The following is a 25,071-nucleotide window of genomic DNA, read 5'->3' on the forward strand; positions in this document are numbered from 1 at the left end:
GACCTGAGAAGGCATTATTATTCATTAGTTGCATAAAACATAAATCTGCAGTGTGTGAGCTTTTTATTGTAATCTATTATTGAATGAGCTCCATAGGACTTGACTATGCAGTTCTGTCATGGAACAAAGCCATAAAAAGTACTTCCCAAATACCCCGTTTAAGGTCCGACCAATTAGCACTGCCTCATAGTTGTGCGGTTCTGTATTCAAATCCAGTGGCATGTTCTCCCAGTGTTGGAGTTGCTTGTCTCTGAGTATGCCAGCTCCCTCTGACACTCCAGAATTGTGTTCGGAGCGGTCCACAAAATCCTCATACAATGGTCAAACCATCCAAGCATTAATGCGACGTGTCCGCTGAGATGTTCAAGCTTTGCACTTTGCCGGCCAAAGTCTCGCAGTCGACGTGTAGGTCATCCAGCGGCTCCAGGAATTGGGCGCCGGCCACCCGCTTGCCCGTCAGCGGGTCCACGGCACGGCCCACCTTGTGGACCACCTCGGCCAGCTCGTGCTTGACGTGTTTGGAGCGCGGCTCGGCCAGAGCCTTGAGCAGCACCACGTCGCCCACTGTGCACTGCTGCTGTGCGTCGTGCGCAAAGTAGGTCTTCCTCCTGTTGTAGTACTGAACAGCATCAACACCAAGAGGAACAGTTGAAACGTTGCTCGCTAACACCATCACCAATGACATCACTGCACATACGAGCAGCCACATGTCATGATTCCTATTATTATTATTTGGCCATGCCGTTATTGCATACCTTGAGCAGGTAAGGGTCGAGCACGAGCCGAGTGACGCGTACTTTTGCAGTCTTGGTCATTTTGGTTCCGATGACTCGGCCGATGATCCACTTGGCGTGCACAGACGCCTGCTTGACCGACATACTTCTTCGTCTGTTTCTTTCTGCTCAAACGAAACGAGACCAATGTCAGCCGGAAGTCAGACCAAAGTCAATAGTTTCTGGACGCACTGCGTGCTAATGCTAATCAACTCTCCGGGGTGTTCAGGTTGCTGTGGTATTCACGGTAGCCTTGGCTAACAGCCACATTTTTTGAAACATGGTCGTATCGTGACGTGAGGGCCAAACTTACGTTTTTAGAGAACCAATTTTAGGAATTACAAGGTCACCCGAGACATATGGGCATGCCCCTGCTCTTCACAGTTCACGATGCAATGAGTGTCCCAGTTTGATGACGTCATGTACTTCCTACGGCAAAGGAACAGGGACAAACGAGCAATTTGAAAAATTCCGCGTTTTTATCTTAACGTCACAATCACCAAAACAAAATCAAACATCTTAATTAAGTTCTCAGCACCGATCTATAGACTACATGAAAACGTCAATAGAGGGAGGGCAAATTTTCAAAAACTAAATATGAATAAAAAAAGAATGTATCATGTATGATGTAAATGCATATAGCTGTAATTTTTTATTTTTAACAGGCAGATCAAGTAAAGGTAAATATGAGTCTGGCAGTGAGTCTGCCAGACAGGAAAGCCGGAGAGGAGCTTCCTGTGAGCGGCGTGTCGGCCATTTAGGGCAGCGAAAGCCAAGCCAACTTCTTGCCTTCTCTCTTCTTTTTCTCCAATGACTTCACTCGTGCAATCACGTCATTATGAGCACACGCACCAACTCATTACTATTATGATTGTGATTATCACCCTGCCGCCTTGTATCAAATATTACAATATTTATCCGCACATAATCTCCTGGCTGACACACAGTGCAAATATTTGCAGAACATGTGACGTTCCACATGTATGTTATGTTTTCAATAACAACACGCTAAGCTCCTTATCACACGTTTGCTACAATAACAACTTTTTGTTCTTCTTCTTTGTCGTCACATTTCCAGATGGGAATGCTTTTTCAAGAGATCCAAAAGCGATGATAACCATAGAAAAAAATGCAGATCATATAGTGAACGTGTTTTACGTTTCAGAGTCGCATTTCATTTTTAATCACTACGCTACGCTGGTCTTTTGAAGCCTTCCTGTCAAACAAAAGCATTGTTGTACTTTGCACTGATTGACGGATGGAAAACACTAACAGGGAGACTTGACTTGCAGGTTACCAAATATGGTTCTTATTAATGTCTCCATTCTGCTTTGTGTATAGGGTGTGGGCGGGGCTAAGCACAGAACGAAAGGCAACACATGAAGTCAATCAAACATCAGTCGAGAGCTCGAGAACAAAGTCAGAAGACACGTGAGACCTTCCTGAGACTCTAATTGAATGAAGTAGATTGCTTCATACGAGAGCTAGCGGTTAGCATGTTTGGTTCCAACCTCCTTGTGTGGAGTGGCGAGTCAACCTGTTGCCTCTGTGCTGGAGTAGGATTTTTAATACCTCAATGTTGTGGTTCTGCTCATGATAATGGGAGCAGATGTCACGATTATGTCAAATTTAGAAGGTAAGCAGAGCGCTGACGTAAATGTGGAAGGGTGTGGAAGCGTTGGCGTCCGAAAAGACGTTACAGTCACGTTCAACTCGTGAAACTGGAGCTTTGTCTCCACACAAACAACACTTGTACAAGTCTTTGCAGTTGTGTGTGTGTACTGATGTCATAGTGTGACATCATCAGCAAGCGTTCAACCTCATCAATCATTTCAGTTTTGCTGGAAACAAAACGCCGACGATGAAATGTTCAGCTGGTCAAACATGCTTAAGTGTCCGCCTTCCTGCTCAACAAGCGACTAGACATGACAACTTACAAAACACACACATGAAGAAATGTGTCCAAGAAGCTTGTGAAAATCACCTTTGTCTTCATACGTAGAGGCCTCGGGTGATGTCACAAGCTTGGCTTCATCCAACTCCGGTGAGCCTCACTAGGGAAAAGTCAAGAAGACCTGGAACAAAAGCATTAAAAGTGACCATTTAGATGTGGAAGTTCATACAAAGGTCAAAATCGGACTGATTGGTGGTTTGGACAAGACCGCTCTAGCCCTCCCCCCTCCAACATGGTGTTTGATGTGCTGTGGCGCGTGCGAGTGGATCAGCACCAACCCGTGTTGGAGGCCCTCAAAGGTCAAAGGTAACAATGTGTTAGCAGTTTGCTAGAAGCAAACATCAAGTCTGGAGGGATTGGGAGATATTCCCCGGGCTGTGACATCATCCCGAGAGCTTTACATTTACTCACTTTGCTTTCCTTTTGTCTTGAGCAGCGACAAACATAATGTGACGTCACACGGCAGAAACAACCGTTGCTTTCAAACTTTTTGTTTCACTCCACAGGATCATCGTGATTTTCCAAGCTGATCATATAATCGACATGTAGCATAAAGTGCACACGAACATGTTGACGTCAGGCCGAGACTTTACAAGCTGAAGGAAGTCGGCCGCCGGCCATGCTTCACCTTTTCACTGGCGGTTACCGCACAAAACTAAATATTGTGCAGACAAGCTGACCCCCACCACGCGTACCCCCCAAAGCACCCCCCACTACCAACACTCTGCCAAAAAAGACCCAAGCACACTCCCCCCAGTCGGGACGGCTCACACTTCACGTTAACGTGTTTACAGAGTGTCGTCATTGTGTGCGGCGGCCAGCAGTGTTGTTCATGGACATACACACACTCCTTCACACACCGCTCCTCAAGCAGGTCTTCAACATAAAGCGCCACTTGTTTGCAAAAAAAAACAACAACTTTGATTTGATTAAAGGCTTTCAGGGGCCACCAATGACAGAAAAGAAGCAGCTGCAATCCATCGTTTGACACACATACGTGAGTAAGCTAGCTAGCTCGCTAGCTGGTCATGTCGCTATCAGGGCTGCGGCTAACGATTTTATGAATCCATTCGTCTCGTCAATTTGTTTTCAATGAATTGATGACTCGGGACTGGTTGGCTGCGTTTGATTGGCCGAATGGTGTCAGGGTTGGTGAAAGAGAGTCACGTGACAATAAAACGAATCTGTCGGCAAATTATAGCGGAGTCACTGTATGGGATGGCGTCGCCCATCCATGGCAACGTGGGACTTTGCGAGCCGTGATAAGCGTGAGAGAAACTTTTGCAAAGATTATCCAACGCCAACGATAACACTTGCAGCTTCGCTGTCAGATAAACAAAACCATGTTTGCTCCATTGGGGCAGCAAATGTGACACATCGGCGCAGCGACACGCTGGCTTGTGTTGTCCGGCGCTTCTCACGACCCGCTGGCAGCCCCGACGCTGCTCGGCGCCAAGACAAACGGCGGCAAAGCAAAACGACCACTCGCCGGCCGGTGTCGTGCAGACAGGCCGCCATCTTTGAGGAATTTCTAGACTAGCAGGGAAAGGCAAATTGACGAGCGATGCGTTGCGTGTGTTTTTGGGTCTTCCTTCACGAGAGCCGTCGCAGACCAAGAAAAGCGATCGTTGCTATTATTCAAATGTTGCCGCCAAAAGTTGTGAACTGACCTGTCCTTGTGTGGTGTTGTTGCAGGAAATGTTGTTGGACTTTGGAGGTCCTATTATTGTTGTTGTTAGCATGTTGCTAAGCTGCCACGGCGTGATGGATGTTGTTGCTCAAATAAAGCTCATCATGAATCATGAGACTTTCCAACATGCGTAATGGCGACCTATCCAATCTCAGTCTGCTTGTAAAAAAAAAAAGGTGCCACCCACCTGAGCTCCGTTTCCTGTTGCGTGAACCCCCGCCGCCGGGTCGCCGCCGGACCCGGGTGGACTTGATTGACACTTTCAGCACCTGCGCAAATGAACGGACAGACTCGTAAACATCTCGAAGCTGAGTCACCGCGTGCATGCGCCGCCTAGCGCGCTGTCATGGCACACATGAGCAAAACACCGTGGGGTGAACCTGCTAGCCTGCAAAAACATAACACAGGCATCAAGACAAAGCAATAAAACAAACCATGGCACATGACAACAAGCCACAACATGTGAAAACAGGCCACAACGTACCACGAGCAGACGACATTATGTGATGAAGCCCATGTGACAGCTCTTATGGACATTCTTGAGGACAGGCGACAAGAAAAGACAACATGATGAGTCTTAAGGGCTCATGACAATATGCGATGACGCATCGTGATAATTGATGACATGCGACGTTTGTCACAACGACACAAGTCAAATTGTTTCCAGACATACTGTACGTCGAGAATCCCCCGCAATGCAAAAATAGCTGCAAAGTAGGAACAAGTTTTGTCGCACTGAGGAATGCGCGAGCAATCCAAAAACCAGCAGACGTTAGCTAACGTCTACATTAGGACGCAGCCTCAAGCCAGCGACGGGGCGGCCCCCCCACTGGGCAAGCCTGAGGGTACAAGTGCACAAAGCACGCGTACGTCCAGAAAAACAGCAGCGCGATAAGGTTGATGAAGGGCAGACTGCGGCAAAAGGGCGCCAACGCGTCTTGACTCGGCGCCACATCGCGCTAGCCTAGCATATCGTATGTAAACGTTGGCCTTGACTGATTCTCAGTGAAAATTTTGATGAGAGCGATTTTGGCGTGGCTCGCAGATCCTTCCCATGACTCATAAGGACCCCCACCACGCACTCCACCCCCCCACCACCTCCCGAGAGGGTTGGAACAACAGGCAATCTCGAACTACGCCATACATAAACATTGAACGCAGACATCATCCATCATGGTGTCAACAATACAGCCACTAAAGTACTGGGACAGTTTTCCAATCAATCAATCAATCAAACAGTCAAATGAGCTGTCAGTCAATCAGGAGGCCCGAAAGGCCCAAAAGACCTGTTTCTCTTTGACGATGCCTTGTGTTGTCTACATGTTGAGAAAAAAAAACATCCATTCTTGCACGTTCAATGGTTAACTGACAGGGAGGGATTCCCACCGCAGAAGAAATCCTGGCTGGAGGGGGTCACGTCGTACGAGCGGCGCACGTCTAGCAGAAGGACACAAGAAGGTGGCTTGTGTGCGAAGCTGTTTTTGCAGGGCGACAAACAGCAAAGCAGGATGGCGAGCAAACAAGTGGAAGGAGGTCACTTCCTTGGAGCCGGCCGGCACCACAACTTATTTGCCAGCCTTTACGACACAATCCGGCGCTATGAATGGACGCTGTGTCACGCTCGCTCATAACAAACGTGGCCATCTGCGAGGGCTTGTAGATACCACCGCATCCTTCTGTGAGGACGCTGGCTCGCCCCGAACATGCAGCATGTCAACACGCACGCGCCTCAACGCCACAACATGCGGCGCACATGCTGCTGACATGTTGACGCCGTTGACTGCTGCAGGTGTGACTGCCATGATGTCACACACTCAAGGATGTGAGCAGAGCTTTCCACTGCTACACACACACAATGGAGAAAGTGCAGCAAAGTGCATGTGAATGCTTTGACTGTTAAGTATTGAACGAGGCCATTCTTTTCCCCTTTTACGGGCGGTGGCGGCGCTTTGAGATGCGAGTGAGTCATCTTAACGTTTTTTCCACATACGAGCTGTGCCCACTTGTCGCTTTGACTTGCGAGTGTGAGCTTGAAATACAAGCTGACTGAAGCCACTTGAGAGTCAAGCGCAGCCGACAGTTCCCGTCTAGCGGATGCATGATAGGCTTTTTTTTCTTTGGTGACATCATCGGAGGTGCTGGCCACGTTGCCGGCTTGTCATGTTTCATCACACGCAGTTGAACAAAGTAACCACGGCTGTAAGCGAGCGGACGTTTTTTTTTTATCGTTTCTTTTTTTTCTCCTGAAATTGGATTGTGTTTCAGCACATAGCTATGCGTTGACATCAACGCAACAGAGCAGACGCAGAAAATCATCCCGCACCAAGTATGGCGGCTCAGGTAGCAAGCGTGCACACCGAGCTTCACTTAAGTCCTTCAAAGCCGACAAGTCAGGTCATGTGACCTCACATGACCTTTGTTCATGTGCCCAACCCTGCATTTGATCCCAACCTAGGAAGAGAATCCTCGAGGCGTTCTACCCAGATGCCCCAGCCGCCTCATCCGGCCAATCAGAACCGATCTTGAAAATCTGCTAATCGATACGCGACTGTGCTTGTTTTTCCACAAACATCATGGACTTCATCATCCATCCAGCAACTGTATCTATCTATGCTGGATGTGGTCCACTGGTCTTAAAGTGTCCAGTTAGAGTCTCCCTTTTCCCTCAGACACCCCCCACAAGAACCCCCCCACCCCCCATGTTCTTAAAGTGTTTGGCAGTGCGGAGGCAAATAAAAGTGTACTGTACGGGTGTGTTTGTTTGAACAAAATGATTCAATGTGTTTTCTCGGCTTGTCTATCTGAGTGTGAGCGTCTGCGCTCCAATTAAAGCCGCTTCGGACCCCCCTCCCCGACAGGCACCCCCTCCTGGAAGCCAGGAGGGATAAAAGCGGCCGGCTTGGAGCGGGCCACGACATTTGGGAGCAGGATGGCAGGAGGGATGAGGCGCTGGTACCTGAGAGACGCCAGCCCACCGGTGCTGATGCTGCTGGCGGTGGTCCTGGCGTTGTGCAGACCCTCGCTGCAAGGAGGTAAGTCGCTTTTTCCTCTGTAAAGATCACATGCGTGCTTTAGAATTCTCAAAGGTGATGTATCGATATCTCATGAATGATCAAATTCAACTCTTGAGAATTGATGGTCGTTCCAAATCATACCAGTGACTGAACTGATGTTTCTGAATGTGCACGGTCCTCTTTTTCAATGAATGGATGGAAATTAAAAATATGTTAACTATTATGAAATTGGTTGACGAATAAAAAAAATAAAAAAATCGAGCGTAAGTGTCTGGGTGCGAGTTGTGGTCGACAGCAGCTCCTTGCGAGTCTTTCCATTTTGTATTTGTACTATGTACAGTCACTCGAAAACTATACAGCTGTAAATTTGATGCAAACTGGGTGAAACAAACAAGTGGACATGAATTTGTCTTCTAGTGCAACATGTCTTGGCATCTTTTGCACTAACAGTAGTGATACAATGAATGCATGAATTATGTTCCCATTGTGAGAGTCCAGTTGTGCAGAAAAATTCATATAATTCTGAGTTTTGGGGGTCTGGCAGAACCTTGGTGGGCTTTGGCGAAGGGGAGCCTGGGGCCAGGGGGTATGCATTGAAATGCTACATGACGTTACAATCAGACGAGTCATTCACATTCTTTAGGAATCCCTGCAGACTGTTTTTTTTTGTACAATTGTGCTTTCCTTTTATAGCTAACTTTCTATTTATGGAACTCGGGTTACATCCAACACAACACAAGCCTCTCAATTAACGGCAGAAGTAAAAACATGTGTTCTGGATGAGGGGCTTTCTCCACTCAGACCACTCTGGCTCATTTCATGTACACACACACACACACACACACACATGTACACGTGCACACACACACAAAACGCAACCTGGGGGATTTTTGGTCTTTACAAATTGGTATTTCCCAATGAAATTCTTTGTGCTAGCAAAGTCATGAAAGAGTAATGACTCGTACAATATTAATATATTATATATTAATATATAAAAATAGTTCCTGATCCAGTCATGATGCCAGTAGCAGAAAATTCAACTGATTTGACATTAAATGGAATCTGTGTACAGGTGTGATACCCGCTGGTGTTGGAGGAGCAGCTGGAACTGGCACTGGTGCTGGAACTGGGTACGGTTCAGCTGGAGCAGGAACTGGATTCAGACAAGGTGGGGCAGGCACAGGATTTGGTCCTGCTGGTGGAGGCTTTGGTCAAGGAGGAGCAGGAGGTTGGTGCATTTAGTTTTATTGAAATAAAACCAGAAGTCAGTCTTTAGCATTTATATGCGTTCTGTCCTTTAAAATTGTATTGCTCAGGTGGCTTTGTTGGTCAAGGTCCAGGAGGATTCCAGCCTGGCACCTACGGTCCAGGCAGTGGTGGAGTGGGAGGTTATGGAGCTGGTATGACAAATTCAACTCAAAGGATGATTCTTATTTCATGTGGTGCAATTGTCTAAGAAGACTTACTTAATAGTTCAAACTTCTTGCAGGTGTAAAGCCTCCAAAAACAGGTAAGGCTTTCTTCTCCTGCTTGTGCGCAGTCTTCTCTATTTATGTACTTAGATATTTTTCTTTCATACATACTGTATAAAATGATCCTGGTAATTATTCTAAACATGACTCAAGGTGGCGGCTATGCTGGCCAAGGAGGAGTCAATGGAGGCTTTGGACCAGGACAGGCAACCGGGGGTAGAGGTTTGGGTGCAGGTGGACTTGGATTAGGCGGTCTTGGAAGTTATGGAACTGGGCCCGGGGGAGCCTCTGCTGCTGGTTTGGGTCCAGGAAGTCAAGGGGGTGTGGTTGGATCACAAGGTGCCAGTCAAGGGACCGGAGGAGGCCTCGTACCTGGAGGTTCGTTCAAATTTACATCATCCTGTCATCAGAATCGAGCAATATCATCACGTTGAATGGAAAATGAACCAAGTCTGTTTTTGATTCAGGTGGCTTTGGTGGAAGTTATGGCCAAGGCGGCAGTGTCCAGTACCCAGGACTTGGTGGAACTGGACCCAAACCTCCTAAATCAGGTACCTGATCAGTAATGTATGTTTGTTTATTTATTGCTTCAAAAAGAGGAATATAATTCTGATTGTGGTAACAGGTTACACCCCAGGGGGAACAGGATTCGGACCTGGTGGTGCAGGGGTTGCACCAGGAGGTGCTGGATTTGGGCCTGGAGGTGCTGGATTTGGACCTGGAGGTGCAGGAGTTGGGCCTGGTGGTGCAGGATTTGGGCCTGGAAGTGCCGGCGTAGGGCCTGGTGGTGCAGGATTTGGGCCTGGAGGTGCCGGCGTAGGGCCTGGGGGTGCAGGGGCAGGGCCTGGCACTGCAGGTTTTGGGCCTGGGGGTGCAGGGTATGGGCCAGGAGGTGCAGGGGTTGGACCTGGCACTGCAGGTTTTGGACCTGGAGGTGCAGGGTATGGGCCAGGAGGTGCAGGGTTTGGACCTGGCACTGCAGGTTTTGGGCCTGGGGGTGCAGGGTTCGGGCCAGGCGGCGCAGGATTTGTACCAGGGGGAGCAGGGCTTGTGCCAGGAGGTGCAGGAGTTGGCTCAAGTGGGAAGAGTGGGAGCAAAGCATCAAAACAACTTCCAGGTACATTGCTATAGAGGACAACTCGTTATTTTATATATATATGACACCAGGTCACTTTATATACAAGACAGTATGGGCCCCTTGGTTTCTAAAATTGGCCTCTGCTCTCATACAGGTGTAGGGGTTCCTGGACTATACCAAGGTGGTTTTGTACCAAGTCAAGGTATATTTAAAGACACCGATTTAAATCCACCAAATTACTGAAACCCAAACAAACAAAACATATTTGTTTATTTCTCTTGACTAGATTTTTTAAGCCGAGGTGTTGTCCCTGGAGTGGCAACAGGAAATGGACTTGGGCCGCAGACAGGTGTGAACTCCATTTGAAACCTGCCATTGCTTTGTGGCGCATACCTTACAAATTCAATTGTTGTCTTCTACCTTGCAGGTGGCGGGGTACTCGGCCAAGGTGCAGACAGTAAGTGAGAGCATATATTCAAATGGCAAATATCTAATCATGACAATACCCACACGGAAAGTCAATAATGGATTTCTTTCTTAAGATGGTCGAGGACAGCAGCTGCCAGGTGTTTTTCGTGGGTACCCTCTCATATCACCCAAGTCAGGTAACTAAAGTCTGAATTAAAACCCAATTGGTGAATACAGACAGACCCAAAATGGATTTTCACTTCAACAGGAGTAGGCAAGTCAAAAAGTCCAGCCAAAGCAGCAGCCAAGTATGGTAAAGGCACTTTCTTTCGATTTTATCCCTTTGACAACATCCAGAATAATAAATGCTTGAGCTAACCTCATTGTGTCCACCAGGTGGAGTTGGAGCAGGTGCCCTTGGTCAAGGTGGTGCTGGAATACCTGCAGGAGGGGTCGGTCTCCCTGGTTTTGGAGGCGGAGCTGGAGCAATAGGTGGACCTGGAGCTGTTCCTGGATATGGAGGAGGAGTTGGAATAGGTGGCGGACCAGGAGCTGTTCCTGGATATGGGGGTGGAACTGGAACAACAGGGGGAGCTGGAGCTGTTCCTGGATATGGCGGCAGAGCTGGAACAGGTACCAAATTTCTCAGTGTTGCTTTACAAAGGAAAGCATACATTAATAAATAGATAAGTCCGTAAATCTATGAATGCTTTGTGCACTAGGTTATGGTCCTGGGTCAGCCAAAGCGCTCAAATATGGTGAGACATATTCACCAAAAGTTGGCATCCTATCAATTTAACAACCTTAAAAAAATTCAAGTCTGAGGACATGTCACCAAAAACTTTGTCCAGGGCAGTCTGGTGGTGTCGGCACTGGTGCAACCGGAGGCCTTGGTGGACCAGGAGGAAGGGGTGGTGCTGGATATGGTCCAGGTGGTGCGGGCACTGGGACAGGTGGTGCGGGCACTGGGACAGGTGGTGCTGGATATGGTCCAGGTGGTGCGGGCACTGGGACAGGTGGTACTGGATATGGCCCCGGTGCTGCTGGAACTGGGTTCGGTGGTGTTGGCAGTGGACCTGTTGGAGGAGGTTATGGGCCAGGTAGTACCGGTACAGGACCAGGAAGAGCTGCACCGGTACTAGGAGGAACAGGATCTGGGGGTAATTATGACTCAATTTTTTGTTGGAATAACTCAAGCACCCGTCTGACATTTGTTCCAATTACATTGTCTTCATACTTCAGGATACAATGCCGATGCCAAAGCCCGTAAATATGGTAAGATAAGTCAGGTGCACATTTATTGTTTGGGTGTATTTATAACAATAACAAAACATCCCCCGATAGGTATGATGAGTGGAAGACTGGGGAGTCAAGGTATAGGTACTGGGGGTGTTGGACCTGCTGGTGCTGGCACAGGCTACGGACCAGGAGGAGTCAGACCTGGTGGTGTTGGTACAGGGTTTGGACCTAGTGGTACTGCAGCAGGGTTTGGCCCAGCAGCATCTGGTGGCGCAGGTGGATTTACTGGACCTGGGGGAGCTGGTACAGGTTTTGTACCTGGAAGAGGTGGTGTGAGTACTGGCTACGGACCAGGGGCAGGAGTTGGGCCTGGAGGTACTGGATATGGACCAGGAGGTAAGAAAATAAGTCAAAGTCAAAGATTAGTTAATCAAGATTAACTAATTATGGACCAATGACGAATGTGTTATTCTTAGTTCTTAATGGGTCTTAATTTTTCAGGTTATGCAGGTGCCAAAGCCAACAAATATGGTAAGAGGAACACAATTACCAATACTTGATTACAATTTGAGGTCTGTAAGTAAACTTCTCCTCTCTTGTGTGTTTTCCTGGTGGTGCCATAGGTGTAGGAGGACTTGGTGTTGGAAGTGGACCAAGTTCTGGACAAGGGGGTGGAGCGGGTGCAAGACAAGGGGCAGGTGGACTGCCTGGTTCTGGTGTTGGAACCAGTGGAGGACCTGCTGGTTTTGGACAGGGTGGTGCCGGAGGTATAAGGAGTTGTAAAACCTTGTCCAACTATTTATATTCAATCTGTCGTGCTGTTGCCTGTCCTGAATAATGAGTGTCAATTGGGGACAGGTGGAACCGGGTATGGACAAGGTGGTTACAACACTGGAGTCGCCCCTGGAACAGGCTTTGGGCCAGGTGGGGGTTACGGTGCAGGGACAGGAACTGGATATGGACCAGGTTCAAATTACTTTCTGGAAACCATCAAAATCAAAATTCTAACTATGACTGAACTAAACAAAATGTCATTCACAGGATATGGCGCTGGCTCAAAAGCTGCCAAATATGGTACAGATATTCGATCGCTTCATTCAAATTAACATTCTAATAGATGATGTTGTATTTGCTCCAGTTCCTATAAATGATCTGTGTGCTGGGTGTAGGACAAGGTGGACTCGGTGGCGGACAAGGTGGACTTGGCGGTGGAGCAATCGGAGGCGGAGCCGGACAAGGTGGACTCGGCGGTGGGACAATCGGAGGCGGAGCTGGCCAAGGTGGACTCGGTGGTGGGGTACTCGGAGGCGGAGCCGGACAAGGTGGACTCGGCGGTGGGGTACTCGGAGGCGGAGCCGGACAAGGTGGACTCGGTGGTGGGGTACTCGGAGGCGGAGCCGGACAAGGTGGACTCGGCGGTGGGGTACTCGGAGGAGGAGCCGGACAAGGTGCACTCGGTGGTGGGGTACTAGGAGGCGGAGCCGGACAAGGTGGACTCGGCGGTGGGGCAATCGGAGGCGGAGGCGGCCAAGGTGGACTCGGTGGTGGAGGACTCAGAGGCGGAGCCGGACAAGGTGGACTCGGTGGTGGGGTACTCAGAGGCGGACAAGGTGGACTCGGTGGTGGGGTGACACAATGTTGTTGATTTGTCTTGTCAGGTTTCGGAACACCTGGATCCAAAGCAGACAAATATGGTAGGAAATTGGACAAGTTTGAAGTCTAAAATCATTTGAAGGAAGACATTGGCTGGTAAATGAATTGAAATCATGATGTCATTTTGTAGGTCTACCAGGTGGAGTGCAACCAGGTCCAGGAAGAGGCACCGGCGCTCCAGTCAATGGCACTAGAGTGTACATGAACGGAACCAATACTGGTGGTGCTACTCGTGCAACAACTGGACCCGGTGGTAAGGTTCTGTCTGTGTAAAAAAATATTCTTTCAATGAGGTTAGTCAGTAATCCAAGTGTGTGCTGGGTCAGGGCGAGGAACTACACAAGGGACACTGGCTCCACTTCCAGAAGGCACGTACACGACACAAACTTTTGTGATTTCTTTGTAGAACTCTAACATGTTATTTGTTACTGATCCAGGTGGGACTCGCACTGACGTGGGAAGAGATGGAAGAGAATTTGATGGAGGTCCGTGTGCGAAAAAATAAAATGATCTTACATAGCTTAACTCTACTTCCAAAAAGTAGATTTAAATTCTGCGAGGCATCATGTTCTGGTTGTCGGCTATCAATGACATCATCAGATTATCAAGCAATCATTTCAATTTTAACAATCTGTTCCATTCCAGGTGAGGGTGGTCCGGGCAGTGTGATAGAAGGTTCTGGCATTGCTGCAGGAGAAGGTGTGTTGAACTGAAACTTTTTGCATTGGAGGCTCGAAAGATCCACAACGCTAATCAAAGGGGGACGTGTTCATGTCTAAACGAGGGAAATCGTTTCAAACAACTGCTTTTAGTCATTCATTGTTGTTTTACATATGAAGCACTCGTAAAAGTGTGCACATACATCCACCGCTATTGCTACAGGGGTCGGTGGCAGACCATTTGGTGCAGGAGTGGATGGAGATGGTCTAGGAGGAACAAGAATTCCCATCCTTGGAGGAAGACCAGGTTATTATCAGGCATTTCAAAGAATTCTTCAAATGACATTCTGTTGATTAGTCACACTGCTGTTGTTGTTTTTATGAAACAGGTCTTGGTGGGACTCCTCTTCCAGGTCAGCGTTTACCTTTGAGATTGTGCTTGTTTGCCTTTGTGGACATTGTCTAAGGTGTGCTTGTTGTTCTACAGGATCCACAGGAGCGGCACCAGGTAGGTTTTGATGGGATCGCACAAAGCTTGCATGGAATATGGTTTGTATTCCTTATCTTGTCTCTCTGCAGGTGGGGGAGGAGCTGTCCAACCAACCGGTATGATTTTAGAGATTCCACTGTATGTCTAACAGAAGACAAGCTAACTGCCGTGTCTTGTATTTACAGGCACAAGTGAGGTCCTACCTGGAGCCAAACCTCTCAAACCACCAGGTGACTCACTGACACATTTGGACATGACCATTCTTAGACCTTTTAATTGGATGCATTTTATAAACCTCTGCTGGTCCTTTACGCAAAGGAGTCCCAAGAGGCGATACCCCTGGCGAAGGAGAGGGAGAAGCTCGTCCTGATACAGGGACAGATGGTCGACGTTGGACAGGAGGAACCAGTGCAGGACCAGTAGGAGGAAGTGGAATTGGATTTGGACCAGGAGGCACATCAATAGCAGTTGGGGCAACACAAAAACCATCTAAAGGTGCCTCCTATACCTTTTCTCATCAATGTGATATTTTCATAACAACGAAAGAAACAACATTTACACACAATCAAAACCCATGTATGTGGTCCTCCATACAGCATACAATCCAGACGGGACCAAAGTTGGAGCATTACCTAATGGAGGAGGAGGTGCCACCCAGGTAGTTAGAGGAGGTCCAGGAGGAGCTGGGAGCGGACCTGGTGTATTTGGAGGCGGTCCAGGAGGAGCTGGTAGTGGACCTGGTGTATTTGGAGGAGGTCCAGGAGGAGCTGGGAGCGGACCTGGTGTATTTGGAGGAGGTCCAGGAGGAGTTGGAATCGGAACTGGTGTAGTTGGAGGAGGTCCAGGAGGAGTTGGGACCGGTATTGGTGGACTCGGAGGAGTTGGGGCCGGCACTGGCGGAGTAGGAACCGGTCTTACAAAGCCTGGAAAAAGTGAGCTGCTCCTTGAACTGTGTGAAAAGTATATAATCTAGACAGAATTTCAAAAATATTTCTACAATCCATGCGTCCTCCATCGTAGGTTATGGTGCTGGTGGAGCTGGGGCTTTACCAGGTGGAGGTATATCCATGACATTTTATCCACAGATTTAAGTAGCAAACGTCTAAAAGTGCAGTCTGACCCTTTTCTCACGCTCAGGTCTACGGTACCCAAATGGAGCTGGTGTAGGACTCGGAGGAAAACCAGGCAAAAGTACTGTACTTTCCTAGATTTGAGTTTTTCCATGTGAAAGAACTTCATCCAATAATGAATGTTTTTGTGTGCTGATCAGCATATGGAAATTTCGGACCAGGAGGCCAGGGTGGGGTTGGGCCTGGTGCCTATGGTGGACCTGGAGGTGGTTATGGTCCAGGAGGAACTGGGACAGGGACTGGTGGAGCCGGAGGAGGTCCCGGAGGATTTGGGACTGGACTTGGTGGAACTGGAGGGGGGGCAGGTGGAGTTGGGAGCAGGACTGGCACGTTTGGACCTGTTCCAGGAGTTACGCCTGGTGGAGTAGATACAGGTCTCGCAAAACCTGGAAAAAGTGAGCTGCTTATAAACTTGTTTATAAAATGTGTTGTCGTAAAAGTTGTAAAAAATGCATTCACTTCCCACGTTGTCAATTGTAGGTTATGGTGCCGGTGGAGCTGGAGTTTTTCTAGGTGGAGGTATGCCAATTATGTTTGACTTGCTGAATAAAATGACAGACATTACGTAAATATGTGTTACTTCCTCACAGGTCTACGTTTCCCGACTGGAGCTGGAAGTCAAGTGGGGGTTGGGCCTGGTGGCTATGGTGGTACCGGAGGTGGTGGTGTCGGTCCAGGAGGAGTTGGGACAGGATCAGGTGTATATGGCGGAGGACAAGGTGCTGTTGGCAGAGGTCCAGGAGGTGTCGGAACGAGTCAAGGTGGCATGGTGCCTGGATCAGGTCTCACAAAACCTGGAAAAAGTGAGCTGCGGTTGAACAAATGTGCAAAGTACACAGTGATTCTTGGTCAATTAAATGTGTGAAGAAATCTCCACATTTCACCTATCATGTATCATAGGTTATGGTGCTGGTGGAGCTGGAAATTTGCCAGGTGGAGGTACGCCAATTGCATTTCATTTGTGGATCTCTAAAGACAACAGGTATTCCCTTCATTCCATTTTTGTCTTTATTTCAGGATATGGAACATTCGGAGCAGGAGGCCAAGGTGGCCTTGGAGCTGGTGGCTATGGTGGTCCTGGGAGTGCTGGTACCGGTCTTGGAAACTATGGTACAGGGCTTGGACGTTATGGCACAGGCCCCGGAGGTTATGGTGCTGGGCTCGGCACTTATGGTGGTGGACCTGGGGCCTATGCTGCCAAGACAGGAGGCAGAGGTGTGGGTAGTAATATCGGTGGAACTGGAAATCTTGGAGCAGGAGCTGCTGGAGCGGGTCCTGGAGGTTTGGGAGGAGGACCAGGTTATGGTGCTGGTGGACTGGGGGGATATGGTGGTAAGATGAAGATTCTGAAAGCATGGTTCTTTACGACCACCTGAAATATAATTGATATGGTATTTCCTCTTATTCAGGTTCAAGGTATAGTCCTGGAAAACCATCAAAAAGTATGTTGACATTGACAAACATCCAGTCAGGTCTTCACATCAAGAACACTAACAGAAACATTGTTTATTTGTAGGCTATGGGGCAGGAGCTGGTGGAAATAGAGTTGGGCCTGCCGGCTATGGAACTGGAGCAGTTGGAGCCGGTTCTGGTCCAGGAAGTTTCGGAACAGGTGGTATGGGGCCTGGATCTTATGGGCCTGGCTATGCGGGAGCAGGATTGGGCGGTGCTGGAAATGGAGCAGGTGGCTATGGACCAGGTGGTGGTGCCACAGGAGCTGGGGGAGCAAGATTGGGCGCTGCTGGAAATGGAGCAGGTGGCTATGGACCAGGTGGTGGTGCCACAGGAGCTGGGAGCTATGGAACAGGTGGAGCAGGATTCGACATGAGGAAGCCGCCTAAATCTGGTATGATGACAATATATTTTTCGGACATTAGAAATGTCAAGTTAAGACATACTAAAGTTTTTCTCTATACGACAGGATATGGTTCATCATCACTTGGAGGAGCAGGCTATGGCACTGGTGGCTTTGGACCAGGCGGTGCTGGTACAGGTGGATTTGGACCAGGTGGTGGCATCAGACCCAATGGTGCTGGCATAGGAACAGGTGGCTATGGACCAAGTGCCGCTGGCACGGGAACCGGTGGCTTCGCACCTGGTGGTGGTTTCAGACCAGGTGGTTCCAGCACAGGAGGCTTTATGGCTGGGAATACCGGCCCAGGAACAGGTGGCTTTGGACCTGGTGGTGGCTTCAGACCAGGTGGTGCAGGCACTGGAACAGGTGGACTGGTGCCAAGTGGTGCTACCAAGGGCACAGGAGGCTTCCCGCCACGTGCTGCTGGCATGGGAATTGGTGGATATGGGCCAGGAGCTACTGGAGCAGGCGGCTTCGGTCCAGGTGGTGCAGGCGCAGGCACAGGTAATTATGGACCTGGTGTTCCCAGCGCAGGAGGAGGTGGCTTCGGCCCAGGTGGTGCCAGTGCAGGTGGTTTTGGAACAGGTGGCCAACAATTTGGCACAAGAAAAATGCAGAAACCAGGTAATGCAACACTACATGACATTGTAGACACAGTCACAAAAACATTTAATATTTTTAACAGAATTGCATGCATACTGTCCAACAGGAGGTGCTATTTCCAATGGATTTGGACCAGGCAGCTATGGCCCAGGGGGATATGGTCCTGGGGGAACTGGGACGGGCTCTTATGGAGGTCAAGGTGAGTGACTGGCAAGCTGATTTAAGTCGTGCACCTTGGGACTAGCTTACCATCTTAATTTGAATGGACCTAATTAGTCATTCAAATTAGTAATGATTTAAAAAAACAAAAATTTCAACAGACATTTGACATTAACAGTCGCACATGTGTGTTTGTTCAGCAGGGGGTGCTACCAACGGCTTTGGTGGAACAGCTCCTGGAGCCTATCCCGGTAAACAAACCTTGATTCTTTTGAGCATGTCTCGGGTCTGTTGGAACTTGTTTTCAAATGACGCGCAAAGGTGTAGGCCACTTCCAAATTATCCTCTCGGAAAATCATTTTATCTTGATCGTAAAAAAAAAAAAAAAAAAATCACATTTAATCCAAAAGAAGCAGTACTGTTTTGATTTATGCCGTACTGTAAATGGCACAGTTATGAATCAATTGAATTTGGTCAGAAAAGGAAAGATTGACTGAATGAATGGAAGCTTGACTTTTTATCCTTCCTGTCTGTTGTCCTGCAGGATACATGGGAGCTGCACAAAAATGTAAGCTACGCACATTTCCCTCAAGAATGGGGAAACCCCTCGTAATATTCGAAAGCATTGCGACAGAGTCTTCACAATAACATTCTTGACTTCCATTGTGTGCTACAGCCAGCGCGCAGAAGGCAGCCAAGTACGCCGCCATGCAGAACCTGCTGGGAGCCGGCGCCTACAGAGGTCTATTGTGTTTTTGTATCACGTTAGCATTCCGCTAAACTACATATGGTTGTGTAATCCACGTGTGTTGTTGTTGTTGTTGTTGTTGAAGGTGGCGGCTGTCAGGGCAAATACTGCGGCCGAAGGAGGAAGTGAGAGCGCAGACCAGGATGTGACCTCATTGCTAAAACAGCGGTGCTACTTTGACCCCAGACCAAACACGTCCTACCTTCCGTCGGAGCTTCGGCAACATCCCGCTGACGTCAGCAGCTCGCTGTAGTCGTCAGGATTCCCTCGAGACAAACCGAAATATTCATTTAAGCCAAAAGCGTTGCACTCAAAAAAAACTTTTTCAGTTCGGATGCTGCTGAGAACCTCCGCCAAGGAAAGGTCTCGCACCTTGGAGGAGGTCATCATGTGCTAAAGACCCAGCCCACCTCTAACACTGCTGATGAGGAATAACACACACCAAATGTGAGCCGAATTATTTATCAAATGTGAGGTCCTCACAAATAAACCCAAACTGTGAGGTCACAATATGCCACACGAACATCCGAGGAACCTCCTTTAGACACCATGAGAGAGTTTGTGTATGTGTGTGTGTTGGTGTGCGCATGTGTGTGTGTGTGTTTCCAGTGCGCGAGTATTAGTCCTAAGTTATAGTGACAAAGAGCAGAAGAAAACGAGCTTCTTAGCAATTTAGCCAAGTGTTACATTCAAATATCATTTTGGAAAATCTGCTTACCACAATGCTGGTGAAGGTTGCGATTTGATTTTGCATTTGGAGATGTCAATGAATGAATCCCAAAGTCACTTTGGTTTTGTTGAAACATTTTCAGTGGGAACAAAATGGAGCACTTTTGTACACGCCGCTTTTCAAATAAAATATCAACTCATGACCTTATTGCAGTGCGTGGGTTATTTTCTATGTCACACACACAAACACACACACACACACAGAGGGCGGTTGCATGTGACTCCCTGAAGGAAAGCTCCAGATGAGACTTGACTTTTTGTAAGTGGATCCAAAGCAGGACGTAACAGGACCAGGAAGGTGGAGTCTAGGTTCTATACTGGGACGAGTCCACCAGAGGAGGGGCCACCATCTGGTGTCAGTGGATCCTGTTTTTTTGTTTTTTTTCTTCACTCCGCTCACATTAGCAGGAAGTTGACACACACACAGAGGAAAGCAACCTGTGTGAGCTCGCCCAAGATGTTGCCCATGGAGCAGGTTTTTCTTCTTCTTCTCTTGCTTTTTGTGGTAACGTTAATAGGCTAAGCATTGACGGGACGCCATCAGGATGTCTCGGCGGGATCTGAGGTTTCGACGTGGGATGAGAGGACGGTAAGAAACAGCGACGGTTATCAGCTTACGTGTGTAACTTTTTGCAACAATGCACACTAGTTGCAATACACACATATTTCCTTCCCGGATCGAGCAAGCGAGCGGCAACTTCTTTACTTTTGCTTTTGTTCAAGAGTGATGGGTGGCGCTCTTGTACATGTGCTTGGCGACGAGAGGAAGGAGAGGAAACGAGGTGGAGTCATACAGGAAGTGGTCGCACACTGTTTGTGCAGCTTTGTAGATTAGCCACAACAACTCCTTTATGGTGGACATCCAGTTCCATTGTTGTTAAATTTGAATCCAAGGATTTTGCTTTGTGTAAGAAGAAGAAAATCATCCCAACAAAACTTGGACCTAGAACTTTCAACCAAGCTACCAGAAACGTGCCAACTGGCCACGGATAAAATACACCTGAAGCTGTAAATTCTGATCCGAAGCTACGCTGCCCTCTGGTGTACAGGTGCGGGGAATGCAGCTGCAACCTGTCTCACTGGTACTTCGAGCGGGACGGGCAACTGTACTGCAAGAAGCACTACTGGCAGCGTTACGGCGAGAACTGTCACGGCTGCGCTGAGGCACTCCAACCGGGACTTGTCATGGTGACTCAGCATTTATTTCAATTCAGTGACATCATTGTACTGATGTCACTGACAACTGAGAAAATACCGGCGATGTTTTAAGTTTTACTGCATCGAAACAAAATCCAGCCCAAAGCAAATCTTCAGCAGTGTGACTTCCTGCGATTAACTAAAAACTTGTTAGTCTTGTGACGTGGTGAAAGAGCGTCCGATGAAAAGTTCCTGACAATGCAGCACTTCATAGCCTTCATGCGCAAATTGTCACGAGGGCAGAAGCTCCAAACTTTAACCGATAGGGCAAACAGAGGTTCGAGACAGAAGAATCTCAAAAAGTGATTGACGAAAAAACAAAATGGCAAAAACCCAATAACCAAAAAAACAAACATGTACCGACAGGTTGCTGGAGATCAGAAGTACCACCCCGAATGCTTCAAATGTGTGACGTGTCAGATATTGATTGGAGATGGAGACAGCTACACCCTTGTGGAGCATTCCAAACTCTTCTGGTAAGCCAACATTCCATCTCTGAGGTCTTTCTGTTACTTTGGGTCGTTGAGTTGTCGTTTGCGTCCCAGTGGTCAGTGTTTCGGTCAGGGTGCCGCATCGTCGCCTTCGTCGGAACCCATCAAGAGCCCCCACACGGTGGCGCTGGTGTCACTTCCTCCACAGACAGAAGGCCAACGAGGTCTGAAGGTGGCAACTGGACTCAGTCAAAAAAGCGGTCCTTTAGTTACCGTCACAGCGTGAGTCAAACTTTAGCAGACATCCTGACTTTCAGGTTTCGATTTCCAATCCAAATCATCCTCCTTCAGGTTAGACTCGGACGCTCTTGGTCCTGACATGCTGTCTTCGCTCCACATTGGAGACAAGATTCTGGAAGTCAACGGCATTCCTGTCCACAACGTTTGCCCCAACAAGGTTCTTGATGAACCGACCATGATAAACTTGACAAAGTGAAGCCAAGCTAAGGTCAACCTTGCTTGCTTTAGGTAGCGCATGTGATCCAGGACACAAGCAGACAACTGCAGCTGACCGTGGAACACAATCCACGCTCCAAGACCTCCACCGACGATCACAAAGACTTGAACTGTGTCTGCGAGAAAGTGCCTTCGACGCACGCGCTACCAAACCTGGAGGAGGAGCCCGGCTCAGGGGCGGAGACACCGGACTCAACCAGAATGTCACCTCACCGTCACGGAACCATGGGAATGCGATCACGAAACATCCTGTAAGACGAGTTCCCGACTGTCTTTGATCCACCAAAACCATCTACCTAAGTCATGTTTCCTCCATCAGGCGGAGCTGCAGCATCGAAAAGTCTTCCTTGTCACTCTTCTCCCAAAGGAAAGACATGGTGCGCTCCGAATCTCTACGTAACGACCCCGTCGATCGAACCTATCGCATCTTCAGGCCTTCTGATCTCATCCACGGAGAAGTTCTAGGCAGGGGCTTCTTTGGACAGGCCGTCAAGGTAAGGTACGAATGTGACAATCTTTCCCACCAAATGCATATTGTGATCTTCATGTGGCTGTGAAGGTGACACATCAGGAGACAGGAGAAGTGATGGTGATGAAAGAATTGATACGTTTTGATGAAGAGACGCACAAGAGTTTCCTGAAGGAGGTAAATGTCCTTCATCAAACAACTTCATTTTGACTGTCCATTGATCTTGTGTCTGGTGATCAGGTCAAGGTGATGCGCTGTCTGGATCATCCCAATGTCCTCAAGTTCATTGGACTATTTTACAAGGACAAGCACATACACTTTGTGTCCGAATATATTCAGGGAGGAACGCTCAGAGAAACCATTGCCAAAATGGTACAGTCCATTTTTTCCCCTCCTCGAACACTTAGATGTTTAAGCACAGTGAGTAGCAAGCACGCTAATGCTAATGTTTGATCTTTATCTGGTTGGTAGGACAATAACTTTCCGTGGAACATCAGAGTGAGTTATGCCAAAGACATTGCCGCTGGAATGGTGAGTCTACGCTCGAGGTCCACGACCAAATCATCATCTCACCTTATATTTGAGATTTCTCCTTCATAGGCTTATTTACACTCCATGAACGTCATCCACCGGGATTTAAACTCACACAACTGCCTGGTCAAAGAGGTAAATTGATGGTTGTAGTTCTTTGCGTAAATGACTGCTCGTCTCATAGTGGTTGCTTTCATCTCCATCTAGAATCAGTCCGTCGTGGTTGCAGATTTTGGTCTTGCTCGTTTGGTGACTGCAGAGAGGAACCGCAGCAGAACGCCTTCTCTGGATCAACCTCCCAAGGGAACTTTGTCAGAGCTACGCAAGCCGGACCGCAGGAAGCGCTACACAGTGGTTGGGAACCCTTACTGGATGGCACCGGAGATGATCCACGGTGAGACATGAACAATTATGAAATAGAATATAGCTTCACTTTGAATGCTTGACGTGGTGTCTTTGCGCCTCTCAGGGAAAAGCTACGACGAACGTGTGGACATCTTTTCATTCGGAATCATGATTTGCGAGGTAGCCTAGTTGAAATGATGCCCGATCCTCATCCAGAGTGAGCTAAAAAAAACAATATGGAATGGCTCCGAATATTTTTCAGATTATAGGACGAGTGAGTGCCGACCCAGATTTCCTTCCTCGGAGTAACGACTTTGGTTTGAACGTGTCTGCGTTCATTGAGCGGCACCAGCCCTCCCAGTGCCCTTTGGCCTTCCTTCCGCTTGCTGCCATCTGCTGTGACTTGGATGCTGATCAAAGGTAACCTCAGCATACTTTCACCACATTGCAAATATCGGGATTATGATCTTGACAAACCTGTGGCAGGCCTTCCTTTTCCAAGTTGGAGGAGTGGCTGGAGAATCTGCTCATGCACCTGGACATGCGCCTGCCTCTCCGTTCCGAAATGGAGCAACTGAGCGGAACCTTCTGGGAGAACCGCAAACACGGTTCAAAACTGGAAGCCTCGTCCACTTCTTCTCAGAGTCCCGTGACATCTCCCGATGACGAGAACAATCAGCAACTTCCTGGAAGCGCAAATTGCATACCTCAGAACACTTATGAGCATGTGAATCAAGAACTTGCACAACAAAATGTGAACGCCAGCACGTCTTCAAACACCCCCGAAAGTCACGGATATGGACAAGACCCCTCGGGAGAAACACAAAACCAAACAGAATGTTCACAAGCTGCCAGTCTACCATCAAGTAGGTCCAGGAGGATCTGCCGAGTCTTGTGGAACAATACCATAAAGGACGACCGATCTTTGCTGTGACTGCTTCATCTTGTCAAGGGTGTTGTATACTTATTTATCTTCAAGTATGACAACAAAGTTTCTTTTCAGAAAAGCAAAAAGAAAAACAACTACGCTAAGTGAATTAAGATGAAGCTGTGTCAAAATGTGATATGTAAGCAAACTAAATTTGCACTCACTGTTACAAGTTTAAGCCACTGTTTAAGTGTTATTTTTCTAAAATAAGGCCTATTTTTCAGATATTGCATGACATACAATTGTTGATGTTTTTTTAGCTTGTTTTAATTAATGTTGAACTCATAAATTCAGAGTTCTGGAATGTTCACACAGCATCATCATCTTTGTGCCCTTCAAACTGTGTTTCAGTTTGAAACATTTTTCGTCTGATTGTGATGAATAAAAAAACTGATTCATCAGTTATCGAAATAATTGTTGGTAGTGGCGAGTTCTGTGCACGAATCGGTGGAAATTCGAATAAAAAAGAGGGCCAAATTATTCATTCCTATGGTCGAGTAAGAGTACAGAGAATAACGAGAAACACACAAAGAAATGATAAAGAACAATTAGAATAAACACACAACTACTTACTTCATGTTGCCACGACGGAATTTACGAACCGTTTATTAAAAATTAAAATAAAAAAAAAGTCAAAATCAGTCTGTTTAAATTGGAAGCCATGTTTTCTCTTCTTCTACTCCTGTTTCTTGGCGGTGGGCAAACAACTTGAGGTGCGTTAGCGCCCTCTTCTGAAATGGAGTGTGAGTTTGGATAATCCCACCGACGCGCGGTCCAGTTAAGTGTCGACGCGGCGGTGCGAGCGTGTAGTTCAGCATGGAGCACATGTCCTCGCCGGTTCGCTTCCGCAGCAACACCAAAGGTACGAATTTAATTCTCCTTTGACACTTTAATTTTTAATTTAGCTCTTCCACTTCCACTTGTTGAATTTAAACTGGGATGAAGGCTTTCCATCCACCTTCCTTTGCACTAGGGCACAATTTGACCTTCCTGCACACTG

At 47.8% G+C, this 25,071-nt stretch overlaps 3 protein-coding genes across 6 annotated transcripts; 2 read left to right on the forward strand and 1 right to left on the reverse strand.

Annotated features, from left to right (window-relative positions):
- Nucleotides 1-48: 48 nt before the first annotated feature.
- Nucleotides 49-19,785, reverse strand: mrps17 (mitochondrial ribosomal protein S17). 2 transcript variants are annotated; one of them, XM_061299166.1, is made up of 8 exons: nucleotides 19,644-19,785; nucleotides 19,128-19,191; nucleotides 7,374-7,466; nucleotides 4,605-4,686; nucleotides 2,758-2,848; nucleotides 1,087-1,202; nucleotides 756-898; nucleotides 49-619 (listed from the first exon to the last, which is right to left on the reverse strand). In XM_061299166.1, the coding sequence occupies exons 7-8, from the start codon at nucleotides 876-878 to the stop codon at nucleotides 338-340; spliced, it is 405 nt and encodes a 134-aa protein (XP_061155150.1). In that variant the 5' UTR covers nucleotides 879-898; nucleotides 1,087-1,202; nucleotides 2,758-2,848; nucleotides 4,605-4,686; nucleotides 7,374-7,466; nucleotides 19,128-19,191; nucleotides 19,644-19,785; the 3' UTR covers nucleotides 49-337. The 2 variants fall into 2 exon arrangements, with proteins under 2 accessions (XP_061155150.1, XP_061155151.1); XM_061299167.1 differs by lacking the exon at nucleotides 1,087-1,202.
- LOC133167904 (uncharacterized PE-PGRS family protein PE_PGRS54-like) lies at nucleotides 7,304-19,802 on the forward strand. Of its 3 annotated transcripts, none has more exons than XM_061299010.1 (49): nucleotides 7,304-7,449; nucleotides 8,504-8,659; nucleotides 8,748-8,831; nucleotides 8,921-8,941; nucleotides 9,057-9,281; nucleotides 9,371-9,454; nucleotides 9,529-10,020; nucleotides 10,136-10,183; nucleotides 10,268-10,330; nucleotides 10,409-10,438; nucleotides 10,524-10,586; nucleotides 10,658-10,702; nucleotides 10,786-11,022; nucleotides 11,112-11,147; nucleotides 11,241-11,549; nucleotides 11,632-11,664; nucleotides 11,734-12,024; nucleotides 12,130-12,159; nucleotides 12,252-12,395; nucleotides 12,487-12,594; nucleotides 12,670-12,702; nucleotides 12,798-13,202; nucleotides 13,287-13,322; nucleotides 13,412-13,534; nucleotides 13,608-13,649; nucleotides 13,719-13,766; nucleotides 13,927-13,980; nucleotides 14,164-14,247; nucleotides 14,330-14,353; nucleotides 14,428-14,448; nucleotides 14,520-14,546; nucleotides 14,616-14,660; nucleotides 14,749-14,925; nucleotides 15,027-15,362; nucleotides 15,451-15,489; nucleotides 15,568-15,621; nucleotides 15,701-15,955; nucleotides 16,041-16,079; nucleotides 16,151-16,363; nucleotides 16,461-16,499; nucleotides 16,578-16,892; nucleotides 16,970-17,002; nucleotides 17,077-17,406; nucleotides 17,482-18,039; nucleotides 18,125-18,217; nucleotides 18,378-18,428; nucleotides 18,722-18,745; nucleotides 18,854-18,919; nucleotides 19,011-19,802. In XM_061299010.1, exons 1-49 carry the CDS (start codon nucleotides 7,347-7,349, stop codon nucleotides 19,052-19,054), a joined length of 6,210 nt encoding a protein of 2,069 aa, XP_061154994.1. In that variant the 5' UTR covers nucleotides 7,304-7,346; the 3' UTR covers nucleotides 19,055-19,802. The 3 variants fall into 3 exon arrangements, with proteins under 3 accessions (XP_061154994.1, XP_061154995.1, XP_061154996.1); XM_061299011.1 differs by having other exon boundaries at nucleotides 18,381-18,428; XM_061299012.1 differs by lacking the exon at nucleotides 13,927-13,980.
- Nucleotides 19,803-20,038: 236 nt separating this feature from the next.
- LOC133167921 (LIM domain kinase 1-like) lies at nucleotides 20,039-24,485 on the forward strand. Its single transcript, XM_061299051.1, has 15 exons — nucleotides 20,039-20,243; nucleotides 20,704-20,842; nucleotides 21,218-21,327; nucleotides 21,397-21,564; nucleotides 21,634-21,739; nucleotides 21,811-22,049; nucleotides 22,118-22,292; nucleotides 22,358-22,444; nucleotides 22,508-22,639; nucleotides 22,739-22,798; nucleotides 22,868-22,933; nucleotides 23,006-23,192; nucleotides 23,268-23,323; nucleotides 23,406-23,563; nucleotides 23,630-24,485. The coding sequence occupies exons 1-15, from the start codon at nucleotides 20,200-20,202 to the stop codon at nucleotides 24,075-24,077; spliced, it is 2,175 nt and encodes a 724-aa protein (XP_061155035.1). The 5' UTR covers nucleotides 20,039-20,199; the 3' UTR covers nucleotides 24,078-24,485.
- The last annotated feature ends 586 nt before the right edge of the window (nucleotides 24,486-25,071 follow it).

Source organism: Syngnathus typhle, linkage group LG15, assembly GCF_033458585.1.
Source record: "Syngnathus typhle isolate RoL2023-S1 ecotype Sweden linkage group LG15, RoL_Styp_1.0, whole genome shotgun sequence".
NCBI classification, from domain to species: Eukaryota; Metazoa; Chordata; class Actinopteri; order Syngnathiformes; family Syngnathidae; genus Syngnathus; species Syngnathus typhle.

What these genes read in the sequence shown, in the direction of transcription:
- LOC133167904 (XM_061299010.1), top strand. Translation starts at nt 7,347, where the DNA reads ATGGCAGGAGGGATGAGGCGCTGGTACCTGAGAGACGCCAGCCCACCG. An exon ending in CAAAGCAGCAGCCAAGTATG is followed by an intron (nt 10,703 to 10,785) that starts GTAAAGGCACTT and finishes TGTGTCCACCAG; the next exon opens with GTGGAGTTGGAGCAGGTGCC. An exon ending in TGGACTGGGGGGATATGGTG is followed by an intron (nt 16,893 to 16,969) that starts GTAAGATGAAGA and finishes CCTCTTATTCAG; the next exon opens with GTTCAAGGTATAGTCCTGGA.
- mrps17 (XM_061299167.1), bottom strand. Translation starts at nt 878, where the DNA reads ATGTCGGTCAAGCAGGCGTCTGTGCACGCCAAGTGGATCATCGGCCGA. An exon ending in TCGACCCTTACCTGCTCAAG is followed by an intron (nt 620 to 755) that starts GTATGCAATAAC and finishes GATGCTGTTCAG; the next exon opens with TACTACAACAGGAGGAAGAC.
- LOC133167921 (XM_061299051.1), top strand. Translation starts at nt 20,200, where the DNA reads ATGTCTCGGCGGGATCTGAGGTTTCGACGTGGGATGAGAGGACG. An exon ending in CGACGTGGGATGAGAGGACG is followed by an intron (nt 20,244 to 20,703) that starts GTAAGAAACAGC and finishes TCTGGTGTACAG; the next exon opens with GTGCGGGGAATGCAGCTGCA. An exon ending in ATGCGATCACGAAACATCCT is followed by an intron (nt 22,050 to 22,117) that starts GTAAGACGAGTT and finishes TTCCTCCATCAG; the next exon opens with GCGGAGCTGCAGCATCGAAA.